General features: G+C 45.1%; 1 protein-coding gene across 4 annotated transcripts; it reads left to right on the top strand.

Moving 5' to 3' along the window:
• Positions 1-932: 932 nt before the first annotated feature.
• Positions 933-22,890, top strand: LOC137872786 (adhesion G protein-coupled receptor B1-like). Of its 4 annotated transcripts, none has more exons than XM_068711221.1 (32): positions 933-1,415; positions 4,282-5,166; positions 6,076-6,225; positions 6,323-6,421; positions 6,534-6,695; positions 7,105-7,269; positions 8,519-8,683; positions 8,801-8,965; positions 9,067-9,168; positions 9,284-9,390; positions 9,531-9,725; positions 9,864-9,932; positions 11,076-11,184; positions 11,713-11,856; positions 11,944-12,013; positions 12,242-12,344; positions 12,760-12,803; positions 14,961-15,087; positions 18,468-18,571; positions 18,696-18,798; positions 18,943-19,093; positions 19,222-19,291; positions 19,405-19,471; positions 19,585-19,670; positions 19,858-20,029; positions 20,162-20,257; positions 20,374-20,413; positions 20,606-21,228; positions 21,350-21,385; positions 21,510-21,614; positions 21,841-21,891; positions 22,124-22,890. In XM_068711221.1, exons 2-32 carry the CDS (start codon positions 4,464-4,466, stop codon positions 22,319-22,321), a joined length of 4,581 nt encoding a protein of 1,526 aa, XP_068567322.1. In that variant the 5' UTR covers positions 933-1,415; positions 4,282-4,463; the 3' UTR covers positions 22,322-22,890. The 4 variants fall into 4 exon arrangements, with proteins under 4 accessions (XP_068567322.1, XP_068567323.1, XP_068567321.1 ...); XM_068711222.1 differs by having other exon boundaries at positions 6,531-6,695; positions 20,377-20,413; XM_068711220.1 differs by having other exon boundaries at positions 6,531-6,695.
• The last annotated feature ends 2,363 nt before the right edge of the window (positions 22,891-25,253 follow it).

The following is a 25,253-nucleotide window of genomic DNA, read 5'->3' as shown; positions in this document are numbered from 1 at the left end:
GGAAACAGGGAGGGATGGAAAGGAGGGTGTCACCATAATTCCTGTGTGCACGTGTTAATTTGTGTATGTGAGTGTGTGTGGGGTTTTCTTTTTTTCTTTTTTTTTTCGAGAAAGCGAGAGAAGACAGACAGACAGACAGACAGACAGGCGGAGTGAGGGAGTGTTTCCTCTCCTGCATTACTGAACCGTCGGCGCCTCGCCTCTTTTAATTGGACGAGGAGATACGGTCACGATGACAGCCGCCGGAACAAGGAATGCTCTCTTCACAGCCGAGTTTAGAAAACACTCCAACATGACTATTCAATAACTCTGATTGCCTTTTAATTAACCCGAAGGAGAGAATCCCTTCAATCCCACAATTAACTGGCGAGTGAGCCAGAATCTAACAGTGTCTCAAAATGTATGTGTGTATTAAATTAAAAGCACTTCTCAATTAACAAATGAGCTATACTATTCATATTTCACGATTAATGTATCATCAAGTTGCCAGGGCTGAGCAAAGCTCTCTGTGCAGTGTTCGCAAAATGTAAATCTCACATGGCACTTGAACAATGAATAGTCCCTTGTTTCATCCCCTTTGAACAGACTGCTCCCCGATTCCGCTGATCCTCTTTCCGGTACCTTTGGCTCTACGTTGATATCTGCGTAGTTTGCTGTTCATAATCGTTTGTCTCTGTCTCCCTCCCTTCTCTTCACATTCAAAGCCCCTCCCCTCCCTCCCTCCTCCGTGCGCTGACATAGTCACTCTCACACTTACACACGCGCGCGCTCGCGCGCACGCAAACACTTCTCCCCCGCACACTCCCCCCGTCTTGGTGCTGTCTCATTCACTTCAGTACGCAATCCACGCACTGACTCCGACTTGGAGCAGGGGGGGCGGGGTTGGATATATACCTCGGAGAGGAGGCCACAAGCTACACTGAGACAGGACCCACTTGCAGTGCAAAGACCACAAGCAAGAAGACTCCGAAGCCGGGAGTAGAAGTACCAACATTTATCCTGGAGCCTAGATAGAAAAGACAAGCGAGACCACGGCGTTTGGTTTCACGGACTGTCTGCTGGAGCTCCGATACAACCAATTTGTCACTTCGCTATTCACCAGTTTCTCTGGACATAGCAGCTAAACAACGTTGGTAGTAAACTCTTTGGAGTTTGGTTAGAGTCACTATTATTTCTTCGCTTGTGAGAGTGGACTGCACTGAAACTTGGGATCGACCCGTCTGGGGTCGGGCTTGGACCTGGCGCATCCTTTTTGCGGCATTGAACACTGCGAAAGTTTTGGCCAGATCTGAAGACTTTGAGTCGAGTCAGACTTTTGAGTACACGCTCAGCAGCTGCTACCCGAGCCCAGCTCCAACACACCTGGGCGACCGGATAGAGAGCCACTGACAAGACGTCCAAGAAACGTTTTTAAGGTAAGGAAAGACGACCATGCCTTTCTTTTGTGTCTTTGCTTTTACCTGTAAATGTCGGTTTCCTGTGAATACGGGTTTGTATGTTTAAGTGTTGATGGACGAAACATCGAAAGTTACACAGTGAGGATGAGTGATGAGTGTATGCATGTTGTCCTGCAGCTTCGGAGTTTGTTTCAGCAGATTTGTCTGTGTGAACTCGTCTGTCGCTGTCCGTGGTGCTGAAATTCTCTCGACCGGCTTCGAGCAGCGTGCATGTATTGCACACATGTGAGCTATCTGGTCACCATAATGTCTGTTTATTTTCAGATTTTTTTGTAATTCTTTTTTTTTTTATCGATAGTTCCAGCACCATATCGTACCATTACTGTAGTGCTGTAGTACGTAGTGATGCCGATATGTGACGATTTCATAGCTCTGCAGCAAAAAGTTAGAATGCAGCAACAGGTTGCTGTCTAGAACTTTCTGATTTTCTCGTATCACTTAGATTATTTGACATATTGGGCTGCGGTTGTGGAAGATGCTACAACGTTATGACCTGTATGATGTGAAACCATAAAGTTTCATGTCAGGCATCTGCTGTCCAATGAGGATGCTTTTGCAATGATGTCTTGGAACAACCTAGAACAACCTTGTAGGTGTTTAAATTAAACACAGTTTTAATCAAGGTTTACACAAACTTGCACTGCAATCTGTTGGCAGACTGGATTTTAATTCCTTTGCTTGTTTCCCGTATCTTTAAGGAGGGAAAGAATCCTGCATACACCACAAAGATACCCATGATTCATTTTAATGTCTCAAGAGGCATGGAGTGTCTGTCAGCAATCTGCAGTGATTTGTTTAGTTTTGCTGCTTGTTGTTTTTGCTGTCACATGGATTTGCAACAAAGCTACCAAGTGGTCCAGTTTCCTGCACACATGTGCAAGTATCTGCACCGGGCGCAGTAGAAGAGAGCGTGAGCAATTTGTAGATGAAGGATGACCTTTAATAGCTGTAAACTTGGCTTTTCTTATGTTTTTTTCAGCAAAAAAAGAGAGCATTCTTGCAAAGACAAGAATGAAGTCATTCGGACAGATTATCTTAGTTGTCACAATTTACCAGTCTGGCTGGAAAAATCATATGACTCATACCAGCCTTTCAGATGTATGTCTATGTTTTCACAGCTTTCTGGTTCAGTCATGCACATTACTTAACAATCTGCACACAGTTATCTGCAGCCAGAAAAAATATCACATCTCATCAAATGCTTGCACATTTCTAATTTGCAACTTCTTTTTCTTGGATATACACCTAATATGAATTGTGTATCTGTGCTGAGACAGGCTACTGCAAAACTGTGCACGGCAGCTTAAATGCAGAGCATGCCGCTGATGACAATTTTGCAGTTCTTTACTGCTTTTCACACAGAATCTGCAAAAAATAAATCCTGTCTCCATACAACAAACGGCCCACTTTTTGGGCTGCCTGCTTTGCAGAATTGTTGTTGACGACAGCAAATGGATAAGCAAGAGAAAAGGACATAAAGGTCGGGAGGGAGGGAGGGAGGGAAAAGAAGAGCAACACAGAGTTCTCCTACGACAGCTGGACCTCTTTCTTTTCACTGTGTGCCTCATCAGATGCCCATTCATGGAGCTTCCGGTTGTTGAGAGGCGGGAGAGCACCTACACAAAGCAGAGGTCTTTGCTGTGTTGCTCACAGAGAGGCGAGGCAGAGAGGGAGGGAGAGATGTGAGGAATGTAATTATGAGTTCTGTGCATGAAAAGTGCAGGTGCTTCTCACAGTGAATGTTGATGTAGGCATCAATTGTTCTGCTGTGTGCAATGCCCCCTCTCTGTGATCGAGCCTCACATACAGAACACGCAGGCATTTATTGCTGAGCATTAACTAACATCTTCCTTCATGCAGACATCACTGTCTGTTTCACTGACAGAAATCAGTGACAAAGGAAAGAATAAAACAGAAAACACAAAAAGGAAGAATCCTGAATGCCTGTGAAAGATGTTGCTGAGCAACAGTGTTTCCTCCTCTCTTCTGTGCTCCAAGGAGCATCCAACATAATTTCAGCCAGTCCAGTCAGGTACAGAGATCTTGATATTAACTCTGCTCTCTCTCTCCAGACAGGGCTAGTCATGCCGAGTTTCTATGAGATTAAGGGAAGTCCACATAAAGCAAGTTTGCAAGTTGAATTTTGGGCTTAAAGATGCATCATTTGAGTAGGTTTTAGTGCTGCATCTTCGTTACCCTGCATGCATTTGAGTTAATATGCAAGAGTGACTGTCATTTGTCACTCTAGATGCATATTTCATTTAACTCTGCTCTCTGGTATGCAATGCAGGAAATATTTCCAAAGCAATTTGAGGCACCACAGCAGTGTATGCACTCACACTGCGCAATGGATACAAAGTAACCATTTCTCTAGTTTACTGCTCAAAAGGGGAGTGCATTGCACAAATAGTGGAACTAATAGGCGTCTGTGGTTGCCAGTGGCAATGCTTCTGTGGACGTCAGACTGACGCACATGATTCGCAGTTCGGTGTGTGGGAGGAAAGAGCAAGAGCTTGGAAATACCAGCCTGCTGTGAAGGACTGTAATTGCAGTGCTAGAGCAATTATGTCCCCGAAGAACGGGGCATTTTAGATCACTGAATCTGCCCCGAAACGCTATGATACTGATCAGTGGTAAATCCCTAATGTATAAATATCAGTTCAACAATAGGTCCAATTAAAATGTATCTCATGAATATTGTGGGGAAAAAATGCATTTCATTTGCAGGGCTCATACTGATGTGTAGAGTTTTGTTTGGATTATTGAGATGTTGGAGCACTCTGACAGATTTGTTTCTTCTTTTTCATTCTCTCTTTCTGTGCAGCTCCCTCATTGATACAGACTGTCTGATTCCCTAAAGCCTACAAATACAACAGTTCTTCAGAGGGGTTTCATAGATACATCAAAAGATCGGAAACAAGTGCAGTAATTTGCATCAAAAAAGACCTTGTCAAACCAGCAATCAAAGAAACAAGAACGACAGCGTCCTCCATATAAGCCGACCCAATGGCGTGGTCAGCTCTTACCGGCCCCTGTGTGGCCCTCGTACTGCTCTTCTTCGGTTTGACCTCCTGCACCCCCTCCGGCCCAGCCTCTGCCACCTGCGCCACCCTGGAACAGAGTCGCTTCTTTGGCGTGTTCTCCTCGACGTCCACCCTGCACTCCACGCCATGCTCCTGGACCCTGCAGAACCCTGATCCTCGCCGCTACAACGTCTACATGAAAATCACCAAGCCGACCGACTCCTGCGTGCCCCGCCAGATCAAGACCTTCCAGTTCGATTCCTTCATCGAGACCTCCCGCACCTATCTGGGCATGGAGAGCTTTGACGAGGTTGTGAAGCTGTGCGACGCATCCACCACTGTCACCTACCTGGAGTCCAGCAAGCAGTTCCTGCAGATCCGCAAGGTGGCCGCGAGAAACGGCGTGGAGATGTTGGAGGGGCAGAATGATGTCAGTGAGTTCAAGGCTGAGTTTCTGGTCGTGGGGAAGAGGAACCCAAGCATGCCTGCCTGCCAGATGCTGTGCCAGTGGCTGGAGAAGTGCCTGTCCAGTAGCACCCATGATTATCCCTGTGGCATCATGAACACACCCTGCCAGTGCTGGGAAGCCCCAAAGAGGAAGCCAGGGAGCTGCTACAGAGGCGGCGTCTACGTTGAGAAATGCATTCCTGTTCCCCGTGACAACGGACGCGATGCTGAGATCATCAGTAAGTTTGTAACATGTTTGGTTATTTACCTCTAGAGTGAACTTAAGTAAAATCTGAAAGACAGTGAAAGAAAAACTAAATTCTCCAAAAATCTCGCCTTTAAAGAAACAAACAGAAAGTCTTTTCCCGATCCATTTGCTGTGTTGATGTAATGACATCCATAAGGCTGGATAAGGGAGATCATGTTCTCCAGGACACCACAGCTCTGCTGGTGGCCTCCAGCCCTGTTTTCTCTCCGTGTTTGAGTGTTAGGAGATGCTGAGGGTAATGATCCATGTCTGTAGAGCAAAGACACAGGCGGAGGATGTGCACTCCGCCGCCACAAACTAATGAGAAGTAAATCAAAGGTGTTAGAGTAATTGTGCGTCTTCAGGCCTCATTGGCGAGACTGCCTGAACCGCACACATCACCGGTTCTTCATTTTGTAGAAGGCATGCATGTTTCATTTAACGCTTGGCAAGGAGTCTGGGTTTTGGGGAGGGATAGAAGGCATGTGTGTTAGGTCGGGGAGTGAGAAAGAGCACAAAGACCTCACAGTCAGCTGGCAGCGGAACTCAAAGTGCAGCACTTGTGGTCGTCATAGCAATGCACCTGTCAGCCTTACACACCACTCTGCACCGGTTTAGACCAAGTGGTTAAAAGGAAACAATCACCATTTCAAATGCATCATCTATCGAGTGCTCGTTCTGCTCACAAAGAATCGTCCTTGCTCGTTCACTGCACATAGAAAAATGAAACTCACTTCCTGTTCTTATATTTGAAGTTATAGAAAGAGGATATTTGCTGAGTCACTCTTTTGTACACATAAAACTGTATTTTTTACTTTTAACTGGGTAACTGTAATTCCTTGTAACAATATCAGTATCCAACCTCGCTCAATATCTCTCCTCTTCTTCTCCCTTCCCGCAGAGGGCTGGGCAGGTTGGGGCCGCTGGTCAGTATGCAGCCAGGAATGTGATGGTGGAGTTCAGGTGCGCAGCCGAGCCTGCCAGCCCGAAGACGTTGTGTGCGAGGGAACCGTTGAAGAGGGACGGGCCTGCAACCCTCAGCCCTGCATTGGTAAGCCCACCTGCCATTTGGTCATTAGATTGGGAGCACTCGGCTGCAGGTGGCTCAGATTCAGTGCAATAATCGTGCAATTTTCTAATTTTCTCAGGCAAAGAGCGCAACAGGAGCCAGGGTCTGCGAGCCATCGTCGGTTTGAAGAGAGACAATGCTGATGATTCTAACCATGGAGTTGTTGCAACCCAAACAGGTGAGAGGAAGGTCTCGTTAATGGATGTTTTACACAATATCTGCAATGCAACTGTTGAGGGCCTGGTTTGCTGACCCTGTAATTCATGGTTTTTTGTTTTTTTTAACAGTAGATTCTAAGACAGATGAGTGGTCCCCCTGGAGCGCATGTTCAATCACCTGTGGAGAGGGCTGGCAGAGCCGCACCCGCGTCTGCGCCACTTCCTCCTTCACCACCCAGTGCACGGGACCACTGCGTGAGAACCGGCCCTGCAACAACACAGCCGTCTGCCCCGGTGAGTGCCTGGTTCCTCCTCTCAGATTTGAGCATGACAGGGGGAGAAAAAGAGAAAAACAATTTCAACAGTCTTTGAAGTGCACAATGGAAGCAAAAGCCATTATCCCTTAATGATTTCCCTCAGCACCAGTCAAAAGGGGAAGTAAATGAAGAGAAGCACTTAGAGAGGCATTTTTGAGCTTTCACTAACTGAGATTTGGATTCTGGGAAAAAAGGCTGCAATTCAAAAGCAAGTAAATCTCCTGTATAGTTTGTGCATTTTGTGTTAGAGACCATGTGAAGGACTGCTCTGCCTAGTGGAGAGTTTGAACAATGTGCCTGTTTGTGTGCAGCCTGTAAATTAAAAAAAGTAGTTGCACTTCTTAACTTCCATCTTCATATTATCCCTCTGTGTTACCCATGTGTAGTGGATGGTGCTTGGGATGAGTGGACCCCCTGGAGCCTGTGCTCCTCTACATGCGGTCGTGGTTATCGTGATCGTACCCGCACATGCAAGCAGCCCCAGAATGGAGGAGAGCCTTGCCGCGGCCCTACAAGACAAACCAAGTTCTGCAACATCGCTGTCTGCCCAGGTGAGTCATGAAATTCTTCTTATTGCAGACTTGTGGTTTGATGATATACAGTATGAAAAAATCACATTACTTTAAAAATATATATATTAATATTGTGTTTCTTTTTGTACTACCATGTTTAAAAATCTATGACAACTGACTCTGGCTACCGCACTAGACACTTCAGCTAACTGATTCTTAAAGAGTGACAATTAAGCCACTCATTGGCGTCCCCGTCATTCCAAACAGCAACTGCAGTGGCAGGTTGACATTACATCTGACGCATTGACAGAATAAAAGCCTCTTTGGGCATTAGTCAGCGGCTTTGTAATAACCACAGGTGACTCATGCTGTGCTCATGGTCACCCAACATATTAGAAGTTTTCTTATTCTGCCACCTACTCTTGTGCGGAAATGATTTGACTCATTTTGAAGTCACAGCTGCAGTTTTTGCAGTTAGTTTTTTTCCCACTTTTTCCTCACCAAGTTTGGTAGTTCCAAAAAGGGATTTCTCTATCTATCCAACAGTATCTTTCCTTGTTGCAATTGCATGTTACCATCAGCAGATGTCTCTCTGCGCTACAGCTGAATTATTGTTAGTGTCTGAAAGGGAAGATCTGCAAAGTCATTACTGAGGGATGATTACGCTTTTCATTTGAAACTGAAAGGCTTACAAAATTGAGTCGCCCATAATGGCCCTTTTAGCGTGATAGCATTTTTTTCATTTTGACCAATTTTACTTTTTTTTAAGACTTTGCACTTTATTCCATCTAATTTACCATCTTACAAGGTAGCATTTACTCACAATAGTGATAAACTTTTTTATCTTTTCAAGGCTTTTATTCCTCCAAATTAAATCTGGAATATGAAAAGTGTTTGCATGTGATCAATCATTATTCCTTCACATTTGTTTCTATGCCATTTATTAAAAAAATTGCCACTCTAGAGTTTATTATATTGGTCTGTTGGTCCATTAGAAAATGGTCTTCTCAGCTAAGTCAAGTGCACTAACCAATGCTCATCATGACATAAACTTGATTTTAGTTTTGAGCATAGTGGATCTGAGGGTTAGAAGCAAATACAGTCATGCTTGAAGGGCAGATAACCAAGCTCTAACTCTCTGTTTCACATAACCTTGGCTTATGTGGGTCTTGTGAATCGTTAATAGCATTAGTGAGTGTGCGGAGATGCCTGTGGCCTGAAGGTCCGTCTTGAACTTGCACTCACTGTAACACTCTTGTGTATTTGTGTATCCTCTGCCTCCCTCCAGTGGACGGATCATGGAATGAGTGGTCTATGTGGAGCGCATGCACCACTTCTTGCTCCAACGGCACCATGCAGAGAATACGGGAGTGCAACGGGCCATCCTACGGGGGCTCCGAGTGCCACGGCAGCTGGAAAGAGTCAGCCACCTGCTTCCTGAAAGAATGCCCTGGTAAGAAAAAAAAAAAAGAAACAAAATTCTCTTGTTCAAGAGTCACTCTCCAAATAAAAGATACATGAATTGAACATATAACAGTGCAGAGTTCATGGTGTGAAATGTTCTCTTTAGTTGATGGACGCTGGCATGCATGGAGCTCTTGGGGCAGCTGCAGCAAGACTTGCGGTGGTGGCATACAACAGAGACAGAGAGTCTGTGAGGGTCCCTTCTTTGGTGGAGAGCCTTGCCCCGGTGAAAAGGGAGAGCAGAAGCGTTGCAATGAGAAGAGATGCCCTGGTTAGTGACTCCATTGCAATGCATAAAGGTGGCCACACCACAATACTATTCAAGAAGGAAAGAGAGTACTTATCCTTCTACTTATCCTTGTTACTTTACAGAGCCCCATGAGATCTGCCCTGAGCAGAACACCGGAGATGTTGTGTGGAAGAAAACCCCCGCTGGAGACATGGCCGCTGTTGCCTGCCCTGCTGATGCTTCAGGTACAGAGACAGCGAGGATAGGGCTACACTTTGTCTGTTTTTCATTTGTACATGTGAAACTGTTTGTCATCCCCCTTTATGCCAACTACAAGTTTGTACTTTCTCTCATTAACAGGTCTGATTTTGCGCCGGTGCACACTGGATGCTATAGGTCTTGCCTCCTGGGAGAGCCCAACTCACATCAAGTGTGTCTCCAAGAACTACGAAAACATTCAGATGCTGGTATGCCCCGTATACATGGACCCTGATTAAAATGCTAAATGCCTCATCTGTTGTGTCCTCATACGGCTAATTTCCCAGTAGTGAAGTCAAACCAGCAAATGTCAAAGATTCAGATTAACCTCTCGACCTTTCTTCTGCAGTCAAGGGACTACAACTCCAAAGCACAGATGGGGCAGAGTGTGGATGGGGTTGCCGAGGTGATTTCACGCCTGAGATTCTCCTCCGATGAGGGGGCCAAGTACAGCGGAGACCTCTTGGCTGTCATGGAGGTCCTGAAGAACACCACTGAACAGTACAAGGGAACCAGACTGAGATTGAGTAACGCTGATGTTGAGGTAAACTGAAAAGTGTAAATATCAGTGAATAATATAATACAGCAGTCTCTGACACGTGCTTCTCTGACCAAAAATAGTTTCTAATTAAGCTGGATTTGGTACCTTCTTACACCTTTGCCTCCATTTAATGATCTGCAGAACTACGTCCAGACAATCAGCAACTTACTGAAGGAAGAGCATCGTGACAAATGGGAAGAGGCACAGCTGGTACGTGATAAGAGAGTGTGTGTGTGTGTGTGTGTGTGTGTGTGTGTGTGTGTGTGTGTGTGTGTGTGTGAGTGATCCAGAGTAAATATGAGCAGAGGAGAAAATATGTTTTTTATGCTAGCTTTCCTGCGAGGGGATGACTGTGTTCAGGACAAATTCAGGGAGAGAATTGTCAAGGTGTGCATGCAAAGTTTGTGTGAAAAATGTGAGCGTTTCAATACTGGTACGCTTGCAATGATTAACACTCCACCAAGTGCTAAAATGATCTCAGAATAGACAAGTACACCATTAAAAGCATTAAATTACATGTCTGATGCTCAATTTCTTATCTAGTTCTACCTCTTTATTTAGATTTGTTCAGTAGTTATAGTTACAACAGACTAAACATGACTTTGACTTGTTCGACCACCTGTTGATGTACTTTCTTCAAATCAAATTAGTGTTAAGTTCACTTAGGTTAGCGCTTAAGTTCAGTGCTAACAGTGCTAACAAGTGTAGAAAAGTTAGACAAACACATATTTGTGCACAAATTGAAGACTGGATTGCGAGTTTCGAAGGCCTCTGCGACAAGAGAACACTTCAAGGTGAAAGGGGGGGGAGAGAGAGATAAAGAGGGAGATTGAATCAGGGAAAATCACTACACCCACTTTGCAATCTGTGAGTCTCTATGTCATCCCACATACCGATGGCTGTTGTAAGGAGACACGGACAGCACATCGCATACAAACACACACCTTGCGCCCACATCGCTGCAGTTCTGCGTCAGAGGCACACACGTCAGGCAGCCCTCCCTTCCACCGAGCGAGAGGGAGAGGACAAAAAAACCGAGTATGATTCAACAGTCTGCCCATTTATGGCCTCAAGGAAGTTCTGAGGTTGCATAGCAGCAAGCAGTGTGTTTTTATTTTTTCTTCTTTTTTCACCCCACTGCTGAGTGCACTGAAAGTACAAGCTGGACTGACATGAGAAAAGGAAATCTAGATATGGGCATGTTATCAATAAACGGTAGTCTTGGTTAAGGGCTCAGTTATGCTAATTGTGTAAATTGCATATCATGGATGAGCCCCTGCTGCTTTTTACCCATTTTCCCTCTTTCTGACTTCTCCTCCTTTCCCTTTCTTTTCTTTTTTTTCTTTTATCCAGATGGGTGCCAACATCAAGCAGTTCCTCCGCCTTGTTGAGGACTTTGTGAACATGATCGGTATGCAAATGAGCGGCTTTCAGGACATTTACGAAGTCACCGAGAATTTAGGTGAGCCCTAACTTCCCCTGCCAGCTGCTCTCTGCTCATGTCTAGTCAGGATGATTTGTCCCCTCACCAGCCGGAGAATGCATCAATCTCAATCTTGCTTGAGAATCTGAGTCCATATAGGCAGCAGCAGAATGCATCAGTTATCACTCTGACAGTATATCAGCTACACCATATTACTTGTGCCATCTCCAAAATGTTGTGCAAGTATCTTTTGCATTGCACACATGGCTATAACACAAACCTATCAATCTGTCAAATACTGCAAATAACTGTAAACTTCACACTCTGAGCCTCTCTCTGTGACTTGTGTGACTGTTTGATCTCAGTGAAGGTGACATTCTCACAGAATGTAATTGAGAATGACTACCCCCCCCCCCCCCGCTCAGACACACACATGACGCATCAAACCAAAATGTCCTTGGCATTAGTCGACTCTTCAACTAACACAGTGTACAAAAAAGCTGTGACCTCTAAGTGCTGCTCACTAACAAAGCCCCCCTCCCGTCTCTCTATCTCTGTCCTTCTCAGTGCTGAGCATCCACAAGCGCCCGACAACCACAAGCACCAACTTCACCTTCCCCGTGAAGGGCTGGAGGGGCATGCTGGACTGGGTCAGGACCTCTGAGGAGAAGATCTCAGTGTCCCGTGATGCTCTGTCCATTGAACAGGCTGGTAAGATTAGACAGACATCATTTTTCTGCGTCAACCAATGTGCAGTCTTGTGAAATTGAGTCTAAGCAGACTTTTTGGTCTTTCCAGATGGCAACGAGGCTTTTGTGACCGGCATCGTCCTCTACAGAAACCTCGCCTCTATTCTGTCCTTCCAGAGGTAATTTGATTACTCTGCTTTTAAATGTATGCAACTGGCTCTCCATGAAATATATTATATCGTCACCAGATGGCGCCTCACTCACTGCACATTTACTCCTGTGTTCTCACTTACACTTTTTTATTGTAAGGCCCTGCAGACAGCTCATGTCAAACCATGACCATATTCCTTCAACCATAATGACTCACATGGACGACGCTGACTGTGTAATGTTCTCTTTCTCCGCAGCAACACCACCCTCCTCAACTCCAAAGTGGTGACAGTGATCGTCAACCCCACCCCGGCTCTTCTGTCCACCCCCGTTGAGATCGAGTTCCCCCACCTCCACAATGTAAGTCCCTAATGGTTACCCAATCTAATGGAGCCCTACGAAAAATATCAACCCCCCCTCTGGGTGTTTGCTCACCGCGGTACACGGAGCCTGACATTCTGTTGACATTTGCAGTGACACTGTGACTTTTACTTATACTTGTGTCGGTTGAAACCCGGCAAAGATCACAGCTGAACCAAACGGCCAGTTGACGATGATGAGAAATCATGCGTAGTAATTAGTCCTTGCAGCCGAGAACAAGCTGTTTTTAGTTTTGTGCATGCATTACAGTTAGGGTGGCGAGAAATGTGGGCAGGTGGCTGGCAGCAAGTTGTTGCATCTCGCACGTTTCTAGTCCGCCACCCCAACCTACACATTTCCCTTTTCTGCAGAGACTCCTCACACTGACTTCTCCATCTGCCTCTCTTTTTTTCAGGGCACCATGAATGAGACATGCCTCTCATGGGACGAGAGTGAAACGTAAGTGTTGACCACAGTTGTTTTTCTTCTTGAACGTGCATCCAACCATCTATTTTCTGTCCCGGGTGGCCTTGTAAGCCACTCCGGCGCTTGTTGTTTTTTGGCTCCTCACTTGTAACCGACGTCAGTCATGCATCTGTCACTGCACATGAACATGCAAACCCCCCCCCCATAACTACACTCACCGGAGAGAGAGCAATAGTGTTTAATCCTCGGCTGTCTGACATACTTAATGCATGACACACAGATGCAAATGAATGACAACCTCAGTGATCCTCAGTGGTTCTCATTGAGTGGCACTTCACTTCGATGTAGCAATCTCCCGCATCGCATTAAATGAACCACAACCTGCGGCGGGAAAAACACATAGGCATCACTTTGAACCTCGTCCCATACATCAGTGAGTAAACCCATCGCAGCGTACGTATAGGTCACACTGCAGAGTGTCAATCTAAAGACAATGACAGCCCTCCCTCCTTCGCCTCTAAGTCATGTTCATACCTCACCTCCGGGGTTAATGGCTTTGGCACGTGGGAGTTTTTAAAGATGCTTAGATACATTTGAACAACTTATGACAGGAGCTCCTGCTGGCCTGGATCAATCAGCCCCAGGCCCACTCTGCCCTCCTGAAGAATACACAGGTGGACCATTAGCATTTAGATAGTTTTGTACACTTGTGGAGGACAGAAATGAAAATGCAACTGAATACCCCCCACCACCACCACCACCACCACACACACACACCTTTTTACATAACCAGAGTCCAAGCATAAGCAAAAGCAAAAATGAATTGAGGGAAAATATATTATACCACTGCGTGGTGGGAAGCGTGCCTCCAGTCAAATTAGATTCATTTTTGACAGCGGATGTGAACAATGGGAGGATAGAGACAGTGGAGAGGAGGAAGATCTGGCTGATGGCAGAGTTTGGGGTCAACGCTTCTTTGCAGAGCCGCATATGTCTGATAACAGGAAGTGCTCCATTATCTCCTCCGCCAATGAACTTTAACCAGATGGATACAGATAAAATGCTCCGCAGCTTTTTGTGACAAAAGATATGGAGCCATTTACAGGGCCACACTTCTTTTGGCTTTCTTTGCATCATGCAACATTTAATCCATCTGCATGATACGACAGCGCGAACATAACACACATTAAACTGTGCAGCCAAGCCTGCTCAGACGCCATTCCAGTTAACCGCCACGATGCCTTTGCCCCAAGTCTGAGCGCCCCATGACACTCTGCACCAGGCTGGCTCTACTGACTATGATGCCCCTCTGTATTCACCAGTCAGTCAGAGCCTGAGGGTGCCGCTCATGGCCTCGACCTCCTCTGTGCTCACTAGCATCTGCTGCCAATGCTGTTTACACACAAAGTCAGATCTCAGTACAAGTTCTGAACAAAATTTTTTGGATTCAGTGATTTGTAGAAGCTGATGTGTCACCAGACTACAAGTGCATCTCATTTAGAAGATGGCCTCAATGAAGCACGTATTGATTTTACTTTTTGCTTGTAAGGTAATCATTTTTGTCTGATCAGGCTTGGCACAGTATTATTGAGGATAATCGTGACAGCTGTATTATGTGAAAAGTCATTTCTATTTTGTTATAGACTGCATAAATACAAACATGAATCAGTTGGAGTGTAGATTGTGGAAGATTTATGGAAATTAGATTATCTTCACATTCCCCACCATCTTTTTCAAAAGAGGGAACATGTTGTCCTTTGTCCCCCCAGTGCACAGGCCAAGTGTTGCCAATCATCTCATGTCTGCTGAGGAAAGATTGCCTGTGACAATAAATTATCCAGATTATGCTAATAATGAGATTTATGAAGGCCTATCATCATTAATCATGGTGCAGGTGGCTATTAATCACATAAATGTGAAAAGCCATCATCAAGGCTTTCCTGCATTAGATGCAGTTAATTGGAAATAATATTTATTTTTCTCACACTGGATCACAAAATATTTAAGCATTGCATTTGTATATAACAATGTGTGCTTGTCTGCGCTGGGCTAATTAACATTCAAGTCTTATGTTCTAAATATATGTTTTCCACCATAAAGCCCCAAATGAGAAAAATGTGACATTCACATGAGAGATTTGTCAGATCTCTCCTTTCCTTACCCGTCCTTTCCCACTCCTTCCCTGTGCAGTTCTTCTCTGCTTGGGTCTTGGTCTGCTCGGAGCTGCAGAGCGGTCCCCGTTCATTCATTCAGAACCAAATGCGTGTGTGACAGCCTCTCCACCTTCGCCATTTTAGCGCGCGTCAACTTCGACTCGGTAAGTCTTCTGTCTTTTAACAATGTGATCGTGTTTTTCTTGTCAATCGTTTGTCTTAAATGTTTCGTGCGGTGTTGCGTGTGAATGCGGTGCATTGTGAACGGACAGGACTTGTTGTTTTCGAGCGGTTTGCTGTCGCGCTGCCTGCCAGCAGCTCTTTGTCTCCGTGCAGGTGCTGCCGATCGGAGAATTACAGCCTGGCTGTTTATATTAAGGGGAAACAACCGAGCAACATGTTGATATGGAGGAATTGCATTTCGGTTCTTAAAACGAAGACGTAATGAATTGCATATTGGCGTGTCGATTGTGCACGACCGCGTTAATTGGTGCTTATTGCTGGCAATCAGCTGCATAATCGACTAAATAAATATTATCGCAAATATGGGAAATAGCGAATGCAGTTGCTTGCATGAAAAATATGAAACATTGAACCCCAATTTTTTTTTTTTTATTCAATCACTCAAAATGACTTTTTAGATTATTGTGCAATCAGGGTTTCTATTTAATTTCCGATTATGCATGCTTTTTGACCAATGTATGTCAGATTAAGTAAACAGTGTCTGTGCAGGGGGAACTTGTGTGCTCCGAATGCTTTTATTTACGAAATGTGTCATTACGCATCGATGTGTTTCATGCGCAAAGACAATGTGTAATGTTCCCCCGTAGACTGTGTTGGCTCGAGAGCTGCTCGTTCTCCAGTTGCCGTGGCAACGGCTTCTGCAGCGCAAACTCGGCCTGTGTGATTCTTGATAACTGAGATTCTGAAGACACACACACACACACACACACACACACACACACACACACACACACCATCTCTGAACAGCCCCCCAGCACAGAGGAAATGATCTGTCCATCTCCGCTGTGCATCTGACTGCTGCTGCACACACACACAAAACAATCAACAGATGTCTGTTAGTTTGAGGAAATGTACATTTTAAATGTGCATTTTGTTAATTGTCTCCTTTATTTAGTGTGCTGTGAGTGGCAAAACAGCTCATGATTATGGACTGCAGTGTTTTTCTGCTACTAAGCCCATTCTACTGCTTTTCTTTCTCCCCAACCTGTTGTTTAAATGTAGGATTTGATTTGTCTTGCTGTTGCCAGTCTGGACAGCACCTCCCATATTTGTTATATGCTGCACATACCCCCTCCTTTCAACCTCCCGCAACAGTAAAAAGGCAGCTGCGCCAATCATTCCAGTCTGCCAGTATCTCTGAATTCTCGATTACATCCACCCCCCCAACCGCCCCACCCCCCTTATGTGTTCCTTCGGCCACAGCAGAGAGGCTGAAAATGCCAGAGAGGCGGACCAATGAAAGACAGGCGTCTGGTGATGCATAGATGGTTCCTTCCACCTCTCTAGCCATCCTTTGATGTGTGCCGGGGACATTTTCAATAACGTCGTTCTACACGCTGTATGAAGAACACCAGCGAGAGACAGACAGAGAGAGAGAGAAAGGAGGTGTGAAAAACAGTCAGATACTGCAGTGTGTTAGCGCTCATTCGATATGGTCTGATTTCAGGAGTCCTGTAGCCTCATGTGTATTGGAAGCATGATGGTCCAGTGGGAGCATCCCACACAGTTACAACAGATGCCCTTGACCACTGGGTTAATCAATAAAAAAACCAGCAGAAAATCTGTGTTGGTTACGGGTCTCTCTGCACATTTGTTTAAAATGAGAACATGTGATTCGGTCAAGGACAGGCAGAAGACAGGCTTCATATTTAGGTCAAACTGGCTGTCTGAATTTCACTCAGAGGCCCATGGTGCAAGCATCAACCCAGATACAGAGATTGGGAAGAGAGGGAACAGAACATACTGTATCGCCCTTGTTATTTTGTTTCTCTCCCCAGACTCAGTAAAGGCTGAAGCAAAAAGACAGCTCACCGCTCTGCTATCTGCCATCTGTTTTTGGGCGCTTCTGATGTAGTTGGATAGATTTTGAAACAAATTTGCCACACTAAATTAGTCTTTGGCTGCCGTGGGCCGGACTTCACCAGCTGTGCTTGGGTATCAGAAAAGCCTATGTGGAGCACATATTGAGGTGGAGAGAAACAGTCATTTGAGGCTCAGTATTGCACCATGTAAATTCTCTATTACAATGGCAAACGTAGTTGAAGCCAAGCTTCACATACGCTTGCAATATGAGGATTTATGGCCATCATGAATCAAATGAAGGCCAAAGCACTGTCCGTTCCTTCCCCCTCTATCCGTGCTAATTTGATACCTGCAGATTTATTAGATCTGAGGACATTTTCTCACTCACCTTTGGAGCCACTTAGCCCTTTACCCCTCTTTCCACCCTCAATGCATTATCAAAAATATAATCACACATTTGTCAATTATCTGAAGCCTGAACCATTTTCATCCAGCTTGCACGTTTTGCGGTGATGACAACATGATCAGAGGTGTTAGATTAACTCAAAACCGTATTAAAGCCGCGAGAGTAGGTGTGAGACGGATGAGATTATGGGCGCAGTGAAACCACACAATTAGCTGCTGGGAGTTTGTAGGTGTGATAGCCAGGCGGCGAGTGCTTTGTGAAGTCTCAAGGAGCTGAGATTTGTGTGTGCAGCAGTGACCCGTCGACCCTCCAGGTGATTGGGCAGCAGGGAAGCAGGGCAAAAGACAATCCCTCCTCGGTTTCCTCCCCCAGAGATTCAGTGCAACGGCTGTTTGAAACATGGGACGGTCACCACCGCTGGCAGTGGCAGGCACTAAGCTGCTGTCAGAGATCAGAAGGGCAGGTGGTGGCAGATTAATGCCCAGGTGATAATGGTCCACCTGTCCACTCCTGCAGAGACGGGCAAGGAGCGGCTGGTCGGCACAGAAACACCAGCCTAGCGAGAAAAAGCTGAAACACAGCTAAAGGCAAGAGAAAAAGAGGCGCTCAGGATGTCCGTCTATGATTAGACGGCTGCTGTAGCAGCTCATACTAATGACTGACCCCCCCCCCCTCTGAACTGCCCCTGGGAATTTAACAACCCCCCCTCTTTGCTTAGTGGAGAGAGATATATGTGCAGTATCCTCCTCGCCTCATTTGCTGACTCAAAAGCTCACTGGAGATATGCAGTGACCCTGACCATTGGTTTGGTTTGCCGCTCCATCTTTCTGACACGTTCACCTTGGGGTCACCTTGCCTCAGCCATGGCCTGATTGTGCCATTCAATGGTTTGCCTACAGGGAGCTGTCTGCTCTTCCAGATAGCGCACACCCAGAGGCTTCGCTAGTGCACGCATGTGTGTGTGTGTGTGTGTGTGTGTGTGTGTTTGTGTGTGTGTGTGTGGATCTCAGTGTTGGTTTCCTCTCTGAATGAATGCGTGTGTGTTTGTAATCAGCTCTAACAGGCATATTTGGTCTTGTCTCCTCTCTGTAGATCATGGACAAGGCACTGCTCCCGTCCGTGACTCTCATCGTTGGTTGTGGGGTCTCCTCTCTCACCCTGCTGCTCCTCATCATCATCTACGTCTCCGTGTGGAAGTAAGTAACCCTACCAGCAAAGTCCGCCATGTTGGCCTCTAATGTTATATGCTGCACCCTCTGGTTTCTCTCTCCTCTACCAACTCATCCCTAATCTTTTTCCTCTCCCTTTTCAAAATCCCAGGTACATCCGCTCCGAACGCTCCGTTATCCTCATCAACTTCTGCCTCTCCATTATATGCTCCAATGCCCTCATTCTCATCGGACAAACTCAGGCTCGCAACAAGGTAAGGCACTCTTCCAGCCTATCCTAACCTCTCTTTTAAACCTCTCTGAAACTCACTGCTTTGGGGATTTTGGAAGCAGCAGCGCCAATGACACAGATTTCTCATCTTTCCTCTCTATCCCTCTATCCCTCTGGGCTCCCACAGGTGGTGTGTACTCTCGTTGCTGCTCTCCTGCACTTCTTTTTCCTCTCCTCTTTCTGCTGGGTGCTGACAGAAGCTTGGCAGTCCTACATGGCTGTCACTGGTCGTCTGCGCAACCGCATCATCCGCAAGCGCTTCTTATGCTTAGGCTGGGGTAAGAGCACCTGTCTTTCTGTTCATCTCTTCCACCTCTGTTGCATCATTTTTCTCGCAAGCATTTTATCTTCTCAGGCTCTAACGTCCCCCCCCTCCCCCACCCTTTGCATATTTTCTATCTTGCAGGCCTTCCCGCGCTGGTGGTGGCTGTGTCTGTCGGTTTCACCAAAGCCAAGGGATACGGCACTGTCAACTAGTGAGTCTAGTCTCAACCTTTCCCTTTTTGGGCTGTCTCTTTTCTCTGCATTTATTCTGAAAAGCTCTTCCCTTAGCACAAACATTAACATTCTCCCTTCTTCTCTTTTGTAGCTGCTGGCTGTCTCTTGAGGGCGGACTCCTCTACTCCTTTGTTGGCCCTGCTGCAGCTGTTGTTTTGGTACGTTTTCTGACTTTGACGTCCCAATCCATCACAATACGTAGTCTGCTTGTATAAATGCATTAACTATTATTACATTGTCTCATCCATTTTTTTCCCCCTTGCAATCACAGGTGAATATGGTCATTGGTATTCTGGTCTTCAACAAGCTGGTATCCAAGGACGGCATCACCGATGTGAAGCTGAAGGAGAGAGCAGGGTAGGTCCTATTGATCTTCTCTGTACACCAGAGTATTGCGCTTATCGCCCTCATCAGTGCCATTACAGGTATATTGATGATGTGCTTTGATATCAAGCCTCACAATCAAACAACAGGAGGGAATAGAGCTCTGGCAGCAGAGAAACAGAAGTTTTTTTATTCTAATCTGTTGATTTTCTTCCTGCAGAGCATCACTGTGGAGCTCCTGCGTGGTTCTGCCTCTCTTGGCCCTCACCTGGATGTCTGCCGTACTGGCCATCACCGACCGCCGCTCTGCCCTCTTCCAGATCCTCTTTGCCGTCTTCGACTCTCTGGAGGGTTTCATCATTGTCATGGTTCACTGCATCCTGCGAAGAGAGGTAAGGAAAAACATTTAGACGAGATAAAGTAAATAAAAAGGAATGTTGGTTCTAGTTGTTTGTTTTTCTTGATGAAGTCACATGAGCTGTGATCTGAGTGCAATTTCCTGAAGTTTTCCCTCCGTCCATTAGGTTCAAGAAGCTGTAAAGTGCAGAGTGGTTGACCGCAAGGACGACGGCAATGGAGACTCTGGCAGTTCCCTTCACAATGGCCACAATCAGCTTATGGTAAATTTCTTGGCTTATTGCCTTTTTAATGTCTTGAGTGCCTCTTGCATTTTATCCCTAAATGAATATGTGCATACATTTCATGCACTGATAGAATGTTTTTATTCTTTTATCAGCAGTCTGACAACGAAAAGGATGGAGATTCAAGCAGACAAGGTGAAGCCCCTTTTACGTCAGCGTTTTCCTCATGCTCTTAACCATTTTCCATTTGCATTTAAATTTCTGTGAGCCTTGCGTTTAAAACATCTGATCATGCATAAAAAGAGAACATATTTATTTGAACAATTTTTCAAAGGTGGCGTGGTTCTTTATTGTTTTTTAACTCTCTCGTACCATTTCTTCTAAAAGGAATGAAGAGCTCCTCTGAAGAGAAAATGCCTCCTCCTCAGCTGCCTCTTCCCATGGGCTCCAACTTCCACACCCTGCCATCCAACCTGAGTAAGAGCCACATGCAGGCAGTCCCCGAATATTCCAGCCACACCCTAACCCTGAAGAGAGAGAAGAGCCGACTGGCGGGAGGAGTTGACCCATCCTGCGGGAAACCCGTGTACGTGTGCGAGGGAGAGCTTTTCAAGCAGCTGGACGCCGATCTCGCTCGGGCTCAGGCCGAGGGAAGCATCTCCGATGGCAGCAGTTACGTCCTCATGCCCAACACCACCTCCACCCTGAGGTCCAAGCCCAAGGATGACCCCATGAAATACAACATCAGCGTGGAGCAGCTGCCACAGGCCAGACTGATGCACCTCAGCGGGCCCTTTGCCGAGCCCCAGGCTGCCTTCGGTATCAAGTCCATCCCCCTTGACCAGGTCAGCGTGTCATACTCAGAGAGAGACTCGCCCATCCAGAACATTCACAACATGTCCAGTGAGTCTCACATCACCCACAGCAGCCTGGAGAACACCTTTGAGTCCATGAACTCCATGATGTCCAAGAGTGAGACCATCTCCACGCTGTCCATGAGCTCCTTGGAGGTAAGAGGAGATGGAATAGTGTGACCTCTTGCAGAATACTTGTTTTATGCATTTGTGTGTAATGTTTCTAACATCTATCTGAAACTAAACCAACTTTCTTTGTCGTTTGTTGTCTTTGCAGAGACAGAAATCCCGCTATGCTGAGTTGGACTTTGAGGTAAATATTGTTTAGAATCTGGCTTTGAAAAACATTATGAATGGAATGTGATGTATATTGAATTTGTCATAGCAAGCATTTATATTTTGAGAGTAAAACGTTTTCTTTTCATTGTCTTCTCCAGAAAATAATGCACACAAAGAAACGCCACCAGAACATGTTCCAGGACCTAAACAGGAAGCTACATCATGCTGAGAAAGACAGGGAGTCACCTGCTTCTGACAGCAAGGTAACATATCATTATATGATGCTGATCATCCATTTGCATAGGCATTCATTTTCAGGAGATGCAGAACAAAACACGGGAAACATAACAGAGGCAATTCTAATGTTAAACAACATTTTTTTGATGTAATGACCTTATAAAACAACCAGTGATTTGTGTATTAAACTATGGTTGTCATTACTTTGAGGTCATTTGATTAAGGATGTATTCTCTTCCTTCCTTCTTACAGTCTGTGAGATGGAGTGTGTCTTCAGGAGGAAGTGACAAAACGAACCACAGTGTGAGTGTTTATATACAAACTCACAATCTCAAATTTTACTGCCAGACACACAATCAGATATTACACTTTGCCTCAAGGAGGAATAATTTCCCCAAATCACAAAAATTACTTTCATTATTAGAAAATCCCCTCTGATGTAATGAAGCCCATTTCATTTTGATTAAATCAGGAATTTTCTATTGGCTGATGGCTGACACCAGTGTTAAAGTGCCTCCTCTTTGTACCTCAACAGGACAAACAGCAGGGTCCTCTGGAGAGACCGTGGGAGGGAGTCCGGGGAATACAGCAGTCGCCCCCTGCATGGGTGCGTAAAGACCTGGAGCCCCTTGCTGCCTCGCCTCTGGAGCTGCACTCTGTGGAGTGGGAGAAGGCCGGCACCACCATCCCTCTGGTGGGGCAGGACATCATCGACCTGCAGACAGAGGTCTGAGGGGGAGGAGGGGGGCTAGAGAAGCCACCTGATTTTACCTCGTTCACCTTTTTGGTTTAGGAATGGGATCCTGTATGGATAGAGTAGAGGAAACCGAGGATGGGAGAAAGTAGGTCCCAGAATCAATGTCTTCAAACCCTCAACCAGAGCAGGAAGGAAGAGAGAGAAGGAGGGCTGGAGGAGTGGATGTGGTGGTGATGGGATGTTTAATGTAGCGTCTCTGTGTGGACTTAGAGCATCTTGTGTTGCTCTGAATGTCAAAGGGTTAGCAGAGCGATCAGTGGTTTCCATTGACCGGGACTGGCTATGGTTCCATTAAAGCTTCCCTGGGAGTTTCCTGATCTCTTCAGCCTGGGTTCGGAAGATGTGGTCAACATGTCTGTGCTTCTTTTTTCCTTCAACTGAACTTTGGAGAAAAATGTGTTGATGTAAAGCGGCGTGTCCTCCCCGCTTCTCGGGAGGAACAACCGTAAACTCTTGGCTGCTCCTATTCCAGCCAACTTACCTTCCAAAATAGGACAAGGCAAGAGAGCATAAGGGACCAGTTTCATGCTTGGAGTCCAACACACTGCACTTTGGTAGAAGGGCACACATATTTTGGTTTATTTGTTTGTTTGTTCTGCTTCACACCTGGAACTGCTTCAAACAGCCTAAAATGAACCTCTTCCATGAGACTCTCTGTACTGAGAAAATGACTCTTCTTCTGGAGAGCAGGCGTAATCATATGGGTGGAGCGTCTCACTGCTGTTTTTGCCATGGTTATTATTATTATTATTATTATTCCAATGATTATTTTCAGTGTTATGATTAGCATTGTTAGTGTCATTATTGAGTATATAGTCTATATTTAGATTTTTCTTCCCCTTCATGACTGTCAGGCACAATTTATATTGTTGTTGTGCTGTGACCCACAGCATTAGGCTCCAAAAAAAAAGAAAGATTCAATGCATCTTTAATGTGTTGTGAGCCCATGTGGACTGCATCGGGACAAACATACTGAGCGGTGATGGAGTTGGTTAGTTACCCAAAATGTTCTGGTTTCTCCAGCATTCTGCTTCAATACCAAAACACCAGCACCAGGATGAACACAGACTCTCACACAGGAAGAGCAGTGCACTCTGGGGAAACGCTGGGTCGAAATGTGAGGAGGTGTGGGGTGGTTGGAAACCCAGCCCCTCTCAGCTGGCACAAGATGCAGGCTCTTCCATGTCATACATGTGGATTCAAGGGGTCAGCGAGACCTTTCATCAGTGCCCTTTTGTTTCTCAGCCTTGCAGGACTCCTGGACCGAGCAGAGGTTCCTGGCGCTGATATGACTTCCACTGCAGCGCCAGGTCCTCGAGACTTCAACACATTTGTGTTTTCCGCCATCAGTGTGAAATAGTGCAATATGATGGGCGCTTGATGCTCAAGCAAGACTGATTTAATGATTTAGGCAGAATTCTTTCTTACCAATGTTTCAACACTTTTATACCATCTTCCTCATATTTACAGAGCATATAGATGCATTCTGAGAATATTGTATAACAAATCTGTATTAGTAATTCAAGGAATTTATTCACTAGGAGATTTGTTAGCGCAAGACTCCATATTTGGAGCTCTCTGTGGCAGGTAGATAATTGTACTTATATAGAATGAATGATAGCCTATGAATATAAACTGTGCTTCAGGATATTTGTTATTACTCTCCGCCTTGTAGCGATGAGTAATTGAACCTTATGTCTCTGTAACAGTATGTTTTTGATAACCTTGTCAGTAACTCGATAGTATGTACTACCAGCCAAATTCCCTGCCCCATCAAAGTCCTATGTCCCAATCATACCTCGAGTTACTTGTACTGAATACCCATTTGTATATCCTTGTCACTACATTGTTTGTGTTCTGTTTTACCTCCTGTATTGGTACAGTTTTCACAGCACAAAATGAATGTGACTTGTTTCTAATAAAAACAAAACTATATTACATGAAGAATCCGATCCTTGATTATAATGGTGAAATACAAGTTGAAATCACGGCTTTTCTGAAGTCCAATAAAACAAACTTCTCCTGCAAATATCTAAAACATGAAAATCAGATCAGCACCTAAAAATAGAAGTTCAAAAGTGGAATCACAATCATACAAACAATTTGTTTTTCTTTCTTTCCAGTCCACCTTGCAAATAAACACAAGTTTCATACGGCAATATGCATAAAGAGAGACATTACAAGTATAAATGATTTTGAACCCATGCTGTTTTAAAGCCTCTGGCAAACATTTTGCTGTCTAAATATAGTCATGATTTGCAGGTACAAAAACAGCAATCTCTTAAGATGATAAAAGTGCAATTCTCCTCTGTTCTATTTTCATGCTTTGCAGGGAGGCAAATCATTACAGACGGAAAAAAACCTGTGAAGTTGAGTAATGAGAAAACAAACATATTTGACAGGGGCCAGAATATGATTCTGACCTCTTTAAAAATAGGACATGTTGTCGACAGTATAAATTTAGTTTTGTCTGCAGTATTGCCACTTTGCTTTCTCTCTCCTCCATATAATCAGCTCTCATTCTTCGTTTTTATTTAACCAGTTTGCTGTAATTCTGCTGCAAGGCATATGCAAAAGGAGATTTACATCCTGCATTTGTTTAGCGCAGCTCATTTTGTGAAGTCAGCTGGAGAGCAGACTGGCTTGTGTGCAAATTATGCTTTACTGTTGATGCCATCGTTCACTGCATTTCACTGCGTATAAAGCTATATTATATATATACATTTATGGAACATTTTGTGCTAATTTATTTTCACACCAAAAGTGTGAAGTCTGCACAGCCTGCTCATGGCAAATCAGAGCACTATTGTGCGTTTTGGAGTCAATTTTGCAGCATCTGAACTGTGACTCCAAAATAATACCATCGGAGTGACTGTGGCCCTTCATTATTTGTATTTCCTTCATGCCA

This window comes from Cebidichthys violaceus, unplaced genomic scaffold (genome assembly GCF_023349555.1).
Source record: "Cebidichthys violaceus isolate CVI_PGR_0920_01 unplaced genomic scaffold, fCebVio1.0.p SCAF_16, whole genome shotgun sequence".
In the NCBI taxonomy this organism is placed as follows: domain Eukaryota; kingdom Metazoa; phylum Chordata; class Actinopteri; order Perciformes; family Stichaeidae; genus Cebidichthys; species Cebidichthys violaceus.
Note: the sequence above shows the minus strand (reverse complement) of the source record. Positions and strands in the feature narration are given on the sequence as shown.

Coding starts and splice junctions, on each gene's coding strand:
- LOC137872786 (XM_068711220.1), top strand. CDS start 4,464: ATGGCGTGGTCAGCTCTTACCGGCCCCTGTGTGGCCCTCGTACTGCTC. Junction 12,345..12,759: donor AGTTCCCCCACCTCCACAAT/GTAAGTCCCTAA, acceptor TCTTTTTTTCAG/GGCACCATGAATGAGACATG. Junction 19,472..19,584: donor CTGCTGCAGCTGTTGTTTTG/GTACGTTTTCTG, acceptor TTGCAATCACAG/GTGAATATGGTCATTGGTAT.